The 9,399-nt window shown below is 48.1% G+C and overlaps 1 protein-coding gene across 1 annotated transcript in view; it reads left to right on the forward strand.

Moving 5' to 3' along the window:
* MRPS26 (mitochondrial ribosomal protein S26) overlaps window positions 1–3,005 on the forward strand; it is a 4,957-nt gene extending 1,952 nt beyond the window's left edge. The window contains exon 4 of the mRNA XM_032419558.1: window positions 527–3,005. Coding sequence (XP_032275449.1) covers window positions 527–661 — 135 coding nt within the window. The 3' untranslated portion in view covers window positions 662–3,005. The remainder of the gene's footprint in view (window positions 1–526) is intronic.
* The last annotated feature ends 6,394 nt before the right edge of the window (window positions 3,006–9,399 follow it).

Here is a 9,399-nt window from a genome sequence, read left to right on the forward strand (position 1 = left end):
GCCTGGGTGGCTCAGTTGTCAAGCATCTGCCTTCGGCTCAGGTCATGATCCCAGGGTCCTGGGATCGAGCCCCGCATCCGGCTCCCTGCTTGGCGGGAAGCCTGCTTCTCTCTCTCCCACTCCCCCTGCTTGTGTTCCCTCTCTCGCTGTGTCTCTCTCTGTCAAATAAATAAATAAAATCTTTTAAAAAAATAAATAATAAAAAATAAAGTAATAGAGAAGGACAAGTTTGAGAGAGATTAAGAGGGACATTGAGGCAACATTGAGGAACTGATTCCACCCAGTGGGACACGAGATTGTCACAACTGGTGTGCTTGGAATTCTGGCTGAGATGTCCAGTGGATAATTATCTCAGAAAGAGGAATATGGTAAGGCTGCCTGATGTTCTTCCACGGGAAGGTCATCAGGGCACTCACAGAGGACCTGGGCTCCAAGCATTTGTCCAGGGGGAGAGCTGGAGCCTCTCAGTGGGCTAAAGGCCAGCAGGTATGTGCTTCCATTCATCTGGCCTTCTGTCTCCCAATAGGAGGAAGCAAAAAATTTCATCACCCGAGAGAACCTGGAGGCACGGGTGGAGGAAGCTTTGGACTCGCCAAAGAGCTACAACTGGGCCGTCACCAGAGAGGGGCTGGTGGTCAAGCCACAGCACAAGGGCTCTTAAGGGCCCAGTAAGGACAGTGCCCACCCAGGGACCATGTGTGTATGGGGGTAGGAGGGTCGGGCCTGACCTGCAATAAATCTGTTGATGTTTCTTATGAAGAAGGAGGCTCAGCCTGTTCCAGTGTAGCCCTCACAACCCACCACTTGGTCAGAAATTCCCATACACGGTGTCCTCTTCTGCACCCATGTACAGCTCAGCAAAGCACCAGACCTCAGAGGTTCCCATCTCACAGAGGAGCAGAATGGACCATCGTCACCTCAGGCAACCGGCTCATCTACTAAGTGTCATCGAGGACAAGGACAGTGGTTGGCAAATTACAGTCCTTGGGCCCAGTGTGGCCCGCTGCCTATTTTTGTAAATAAATTTTATTGGAACACAGCTATACTCATTCATTGACTACTTTCACGCTATGATGGCAGAAACCAGTAGCTGCAACAGAAGAAGTTTGCCAACTCCTGATCTAGACCTTTAGGACTCCAGCCAGAGTAACCAGATACCACCCAGGACCTGAGATACATGCTAACCACTGGCCTGCTTCTGCTTGACCCTGCGATTTGCCCTCTAGGGTCTGGTGTGCCCAAGACACAGAAGGCAAGGAGGAGACCCCATTTCTTTCGGTGGCCCTTTCCACCCATGACTTCACTGACCCACATGTGCCCTGGCACTGCCTGCTCCTTTGGACCACACACCAGATTGGTACTGGCAGGGGAGGCCTGGTTGACCTTTACAAGGTCAGTGTGGCTTACCCAGCACTCGGACCAAACCCTACAGGTGCCAGAAATACTTGTAACTGAAGTTCACGAGGTTCACCAAGTGAACACAGAGCTTCATGGCCTTCTTCAAGCACAAGTCCTCGTGTTTCTCAGAGCCAGAGCCACTGCCCCTTTGTCACCACTCAGCTGAACTTGCCCAGATACCACCAGGAGAAAGCAAATAGAATCCTAGTTTCTTGCCCCAACTCCCATGTGGTAGAGACAGTCTGGAAACCCCCAAAATATGAAAGCCTTTTAGGGAATATGGGCCATCCCTCAACACGCAGGTGAGGAAGCAGGTACAGAGGTACAGGCGGAGAGCCAGTGGTTCTCACAGTGCCTTGCACCCAGCCTCCATCAGGCCCTGCCCCCCTGAGGGCAGTGGCCTCCCTCCGCAGGCTGATAGTAGGTCATCTTTTCCCGGGCCCAGGGCCCAGGTGCAGGACGGTGCAGTCCTTGGTTTCAGGTGCTCAGTGTAACTTCTGAGGTGAGAGCTGATGGGTGCACATTATGGGCCATGGATTGAGGCAACTGTGCCCATAGCCCTGGGCTTTGTTGTGAGAAGGGGACCACCTGGTACTCTGCAGTGGAAGTTTTTGGTGAGCGTGGGAAGTCCAGTTGCATTCTTGCTAAAGTCTCTGCCCTTCTGCACCAGGGTTCTGACAAGCTGTTTGGCCTGAGGGAAGACTGTGTCCTACTTTCTTGAAGCTCTGTGTTTGGGCTGCGTTTCCTTCACAGCTGTCCTTCAGTGCCCTGCAGGGGGCTGTGAGTCCTTAGCATCCACTGCTGATGCCGGTACGTCATGTAGAGCCACCCATAAACCAGGCCTCGGTGTTTTTATCCTTTACGCACAGCCCTCTTACCAGTATAGACACAGATAGGCAGCTTACTGGTACCTTCAGGGTTAAATCAAGCCCAGTCCCATCTGTACCTGCATCTAATGGATCATAGAGTGCTGTTAGGTGCACATGTAAGCTATCAGATCCCACGTGGTCCAGGTTGCAGAGTTATGTGGTGTCCCACGGAAGAATGCCTAATCTCCAATAGAACCCTAATCATTAACCTGATGGCCTCAAAAACCCCAGGGCCTCTTCTGATTTTTACCTCAAGTTCCAAATATGTTTTGGGTCTGCTATACACAATGTGAGCCTGGACCTCTTAGAGAATCTTCTCTTGCCCAAGGCCCCACTTGAGCATAGTAGATTGAGGGCTACCCAATAAATGCATCTGGTAGGCAATACCCAAACATAAGTGCTTTCACCAAGATTTGAAGAGGCCTACCTACCATGGTTTGTGCACTGTGAGGGTAGATTGAGGGACAAGTGCGATTTGTGTTTCACCTAGGGGGAGAAGTATGCCGACCCCCCAGGAGTTTTGCTGGGTAGGCAATTTTTCCTCGGGATTTATCTCCCCAGTCAAGCATAGGTGTTTTACACCTGGATTCCTGCCCCTTCAAATTCTCCAAGATAAGCAACATGACATCGATGAAGTAGACCACCATGATGTCCTGGGGCGGGTGGTCAAGGTCTTGAGGATTAGGTTGTGCAAAACTATAGAGTGGTTGGGGCGCCTGGCTGGCTCAGTTGGTAGAGTGTGCAACTCTTGATCTCGGGGCTGTAAGTTCAAGCCCTACAATGGGTAGAGAGGTTGCTTAAAAATAAAATCCTTAGGGCACCTGGGTGGTTCAGTTGGTTAAGCAACTGCCTTCGGCTCAGATCATTATCCTGGAGTCCCGGGATCGAGTCCCGCATCAGGCTCCTTGCTCAGCAGGGAATCTGCTTCTCCCTCCAACCCTCCCGCCTCTCATGCTCTCTCTCTCTCTCTCTCTCTCTCAAATAAACAAATAAAATCTTTAAAAAATAAAATAGGGGCTCCTGGGTGGCTCAGTTGTTAAGCGTCTGCCTTCGGCTCAGGTCATGATCCCAGGGTCCTGGGATCGAGCCCTGCATCGGGCTCCCTGCTCAGCAGGAAGCCTGCTTCTCCCTCTCCCACTCCCCCTGCTTGTGTTCCCTCTCTCGCTGTGTCTCTCTCTGTCAAATAAATAAATAAAATCTTTTAAAAAATTTAAAAAATAATATCTTTAAAAACAAAAAACTGAAGGGGTGCCTGGGGGGCTCAGTCAGTTAAGCGTCTGCCTTCCTCTTGGGTCATGATCCCAGGGTCCTGAGATCGAGCCCCACATCGGGCTCCCTGCTCAGCCCTCTCCCTCTGTCTGCAGCTCCCCTTGCTTGTGCTCGTGCTCTCTCTCTCTTGGTCAAATGAATAAATCAAATCTTTGAAAACGAACTGCAGAGTTGTTCACCTCTTGGACTGGGCGGCAATGGTTTACGGCTGCGGAGCGGGGAGCAAACTGCTTGTACTAGTCCAGGTGGACAGGAAACGAGAAGAGTGCATTTGCCACATGAATGGGCACCGGGTGACTCCTTGATCTCTTCTGTCAAGGAGACCACACTAGACCTGAGTAAGCTTAAGGTCATTCCCCATACTTTTCCAGTAAATTCCAAATTTTCTGTGTGGAATACAGTTACAGGTATCCGATATTCCCTGAAATCTTTGGGAGGTTCCCCCTGAACTTAACCCCGTGGTTGTGTCCCTGACACAAGTACAGAGGTGACAGGCCCCCTGGGAAACAAGACCCGCCGACTGCGGGAATCAGGGCCGTTCTGAATTCTGGCAGGCAGTCGAGCCTGGAACTCTCTTGCCTTCCCAAAAAGGAGATCAAAAGCAATAATTACAACCCCAAATCCTGAGACCAGCATTTCTCTTATCGGTTGCTTCAATGAATATTTCCTCAGTGCAGGTAAGAAAGTGCATAATCCATAAATGTGTACATCCCTGTCAAGAAACAGAACACGGGGGGCACCTGGGTGGCTCAGTCGTTAAGCGTCTGCCTTCGGCTCAGGTCATGATCCCAGGGTCCTGGGATTGAGCCCCACATTGGGCTCCCTGCTCAGCGGGAAGCCTGCTTCTCCCTCCCTCTCCCACTCCCCCTGCTTGTGTTCCTGCTCTCACTCTCTCTATCTCTGTCAAATAAATAAATAAAATCTTTAAAAAAAAAAAAATATTGCCAGAGACTCCTAGGTTATTGTCATAATGGAAGCCAGCTGGCGAGGAAGCCTGGGAGCGTGGTGTGCACACCTCCAGCCACCTGTGGAGCTGAGGCTTCTGGATGAACAACCTGGAAGCACTGTTTCTCACAACTTACAGTATTTTGAGCAAGATAGGCAGAAATGTTTTGCAGGGACTTCTTAAAAATAAGGTGAAATGAACTTTGAGACAGTAATAGATTCTGACAACTAGGGATTTATATTTTCTGAAATTCTGTAAAAATTATTAATAGCTACATCACTCGTGGTTTTTTGTGTTTAAGGGGGTGGGGGAGGGGCAGAGGAAAAGGGAGAGAGAGAATCTTAAGCAGGCTGCACACCCAACGCGGAGCCCAACAAGGGGCTCAATCTCACATCTCCCTGAGATCGTGACCTGAGCCGAAATCAAGAGCCACACACTTGGGCGCCTGGGTGGCTCAGTTGGTTAAGCGACTGCCTTCGGCTCAGGTCATGATCCTGGAGTCCCGGGATCGAGTCCCACATCGGGCTCCTTGCTCGGCGGGGAGTCTGCTTCTCCCTCTGCCCTTCCCCCATCTCATGCTCTCTCTCTAATAAATAAATAAATAAATCTTAAAAAAAAAAAAAAGTCGCACGCTAACTGACTGAGCCCCCCCAGGCGTCCCTTGTCTTTTTGATTCTAGCCATTCTGACAGATGTAAGGTGGCATCTCATTGTAGTTTTGATTTGCACTTCCCTGATGATGAGTGATGCTGAGCATCTTTTCCTGTGTGTTGGCCGTCTGTATGCCTTCTTTGGAAAAATGTTCACATCCTCTGCCCATTTTTAATCTGATTATTTGGTTTTTTGTGTTGTTGTTGTTGTTGTTGTTGTTGTTTATTTTAATGAAACTAGAGAATGGCGTCAGGTCATACCATGGACCAAGAAGAATTACTTGCCAAATACAGTCAAATTGGGAACGAATTGCTGGAAGAGGCCAAGATCTGACCTGCAGCTCCCCTTATCTCCAGCAGAGGGCAGTCTGATCAAGACAGTGACACGGCCCTCCAAAGGGTAAAACTTGACCACTGTAGTCCCTGACTCAGGAAAGTTCAACTTTACAGTGGTGTTGTGCAGCAATACACATTCAGTAGAAACCGTGCTTTGATTTTTGAATCAATCCGACACTCTCGTATTGCTGGGCAACAGCCGTAAGCTTTCCCCTCCCTCTGAAGTTTAGGTGCCCGTCTGGGTGCTTCTGCTTTGCTGTCAGTTTTGCGGCCCTTCCTGCAGCATCAGGGGGTTGGGGAGTGGGAAAGGGGGACTTCGTCGCTCTCCCTGACTTTAGGAGACAATTTCCCTGCTCCTCAAACCAGAGAGGACTTCTCTTGGAATCATTTCTGTCCACACCTGGTGCTCGCTTTGCTCCTGGCTGGGCAATACCAGAGGGGAATAAAATGGTCCACTCATCGCCCCGTTCCCGGAACTTCAAATTCCACTCTCCCACCCCCCACCCCCCCCACCCCGCCTCCCCTGACGGCTACCATTTACATTTTGGAGTCCTCATATAGCCACTCCATGCATTTTGTCCAAAATTAATAGCATACTAACATTTAGTGAGAGAGTCAGGGTGGAGTATACTTGTTTCATCGTCTGCAGAACAAGAAACTTCTTTTATTTTAAACTTTTTAACTGAAATATACATGCTTAAAAGTGCACAACTCTCAAATATATTTAGCTAGTTTTCACAAAGTAAGCCTACTGCAAAATCAACACCAGATCAAGAAATCGAAACACCGGGGACACCTGGGTGGCTCTGTGGTTTAAGTGAATGACTCTTGATTTCAGCTCAGGTCATGAACTCAGGGTCATGGGATCCAGTGTGGCAGTGGGTTCCAAGCTCAGTGGGGAGTCTGCTTCTCTCCCTCTCTCTCTGCCCCTCCCCCTTCCCGCTCTCTTAAATAAATAATCTTAAAAAAAAAATCGAAGCACCTCTCATGTCTTCCCAAGCAAGATCTCCTGAGGAGAGCCCTTCTCCTCTCACTTCTTTTGTGTGTGTGTGTTAAAGATTTTATTTATTTGAGAGAGAGAGTGCATATGCAAGAGCAGAGGGGGGGCAGAGGGAGAGGGAGAAGCAGGCTCCCCACTGAGCAGAGAGCCCCAGTGATGCGGGGCTCGAGCCCAGGACCCTGAGAGCACGACCTGAGCCGACTGAGCCACCCAGGCGCCGCTCCTGTCACCTCTAACACAAGTTGAGCGTGCCTCTCTTTGAACCTCATATAAATGAAATCACACCTTTCTATTCATACAGTCTTCCACTTAACACAGTGACTGTGGGATGTCTTCACACATAGTAGTAGTTTGTTTCTTTTCATTGCTTGATGGTGTTCTGTTGTGTAAATTTATTTAGTCCACTTTTCTTGTTTCCCGTTTGGGGCTGTTACAAATAGTGGCCCCGTGATAAGCACTCTTGAAGGTCTTTTGATGCTCAGGCGTAGGTTTCTGGAGTGGATGTGCTGGGTCATGTGGTAAGTACATGTTCAGCTTTGCTAACACTGCCAAAGAGATTTCCCAAGTCTTTGTACCAGTTCACATCCCGCCAGTAGTGAATGAAAATTCCTGCGGTTATGTTTTCACGTGGTAATGCCAGCCTTTTAAATTTTAGCTATTCTTGCAGGCGTGGGTCTCCTTGTGATTTTAATTTGAATTTCCCCAATAACTAATGGGATAAGTCCCTTTTTGTTTTTATTGGACAGTTGTATAGCTTCTTTTTTAAAAATTTTTTTAAAATTTTTATTTAGGTATTTGAGAGAGGGAGAGAGAGCATGAGCAGGAGGGAGAGGGAGAGAGAATTTGAAGCGGACTCTGTGCTGAGCTCAGAGCCCAACATGGGACTCAATCCCATGACCCCAAGATCATGACCCAAACTGAAACCAAGAGTCGGACACTCAACAGACTGAGCCACCCAGGCACCCTGTACAGCTTCTTTTAAAAAAAAAAAAATTTTTTTTAAGTGTACTTAAGTAATCTCTACACCCAACATGGGTCTTGAACTCATGATCCCCACATCAAGAGCCGCTCCCTCTTCCAATTGAGACAGCCAGGCGCCCCTGGACAATTGTATAGCTCCTTTTGTGGTTTTCTCTTGGCTCATTTGTCTTTTTTAGTTATTTATAGGAGTTCATTTTAGACTGTGACTATGAGCCCTTTGTTGAGTGCATATACTGTGCTAATAAGAATGGTTTGATCCACAGGGATCTTTGGGATATGTACTAATTGGTCATGGGTCTCCCAGGACTGAAATAATCAGGAAGCCCACTAAGGTCCCACTTATTCTAAATGACCAAAATACTCCATGTGTGGTGAATTGGGGCCTAACGTGCACCCCTGCAATATAGCATTGTAGGCCCTTACCCAGTTACCAGACCTGTTTTCATTCATGGACCAGAGCCGCTGGGATAAAGGAAAAACCCTGCAATAACATTATATATTTGTACTATAAATCTTCCTCCTATCATTTGCCAAAGAGACCTGTTACCTGTGACTGGAGTAGGGAAGGAAAAATGCCCAGACCTTCCTGGAATTTCTGGCTACACTAATCCCCAGGAACCCAGAGTTCCACTGGGGCCCAGTGATCAGAGCCAAAGCTTGCTGCAGTCTGGAGATGAGTAGGACCTAGGAAGCAGAAAGTAGCCTCATGCCTTTATAAAATATATGTGTGTTGGCGGGTGAGCGACAAATCCCATGAAAACACAAAGGCTTGCCATGTCAGTGACATTTCTGGGAATCACTGGTCTGGGGCATGCTGGGATGTCCTGTCCAAAGTGAAAGCATTCTCACGCTGTGCTGATAGGGAAAGCTAAACATACAAAAACTCTTGAATCTAGCAATTCCACCGCAGGTATGTACCCAAGAGAAATGACACTTATGTCTGTCAAAAGATGTGTAGAAGAATGTTCATAGCAGCATGATTCATAAAAGCTAGAAACTGAAAACAACCCAAAAGTCCACCAACAGAGTAATGGACAATCAGATTCTAGTATATTCTTACAACTGAATACCAGTCGGCAATGACAAAGAATTGAGCCAGTGCTGTGTGCAGCTCTCGGGTGAGTCTCTGTGAGACTGTGTAGATCACAGGAAGCCAGACGTAAACCAGTACCTACTCTACGATTACATCTAGATGGGTTCAGAAACAGGCAAAATTAATCAATTATGATACTCACTTATGATATTAGGCTAGCGGCTGTCTCAGGATGCTGAACAGGAGAGTGCCTGGGGAGTCTCCTAGGGTGCTGGTCATTGTGCTGTCTTCATAGTGTATCAATAGGTAAAAATCCGGGGCGCCTGGGTGGCTTAGTTGGTTAAGCGTCTGCCTTCGGCTCAGGTCGTGATCCTGGAGTCCTGGGATCGAGTCACGCATTGGGGACCCTGCTCAGTGGGAAGCCTGCTTCTCCCTCCGACCCTCCCCCCTCTCGTGCTCTCTCTTGCTCTCTCTCTCACTGTGTCTCAAATAAATGGATAAAATCTTTTTAAAAAATAGGTAAAAATCCATTGAACTGTACACTTAAGATTTGTGCGCTTTATGTAAATTTTACTCTGGTAAATAAAAGTGAAGGAAAAAAATATTTCCCATCCCGAGGACAAGATGACATAGTGAGAAGTGACTGCATAAATGTGTTGGCCATGAAAGTAGAGAGGGCATCATAGGAATGCCTTCTTTATATAAATATGTGTGTTGCTTTTATAGTTAACTACCCCCAAAAATGACGGACAAATTGCTATACCTTGCACCTTTTTATTCCTGAAAAGGGGACGCAGTGCACGGTGACCCTCTGGATTTTGGAGTCCACATTGGCCACCCTTGAATGGGCTGCTCTGACCCATCTCCCAGGAGCAGAATGGCTGTGGGCTCTGAGAGTCATCTAGGGCGAGAGGCCAC

Source organism: Phoca vitulina, unplaced genomic scaffold, assembly GCF_004348235.1.
Source record: "Phoca vitulina isolate PV1807 unplaced genomic scaffold, GSC_HSeal_1.0 scaffold22, whole genome shotgun sequence".
Classification (NCBI taxonomy): Eukaryota; Metazoa; Chordata; class Mammalia; order Carnivora; family Phocidae; genus Phoca; species Phoca vitulina.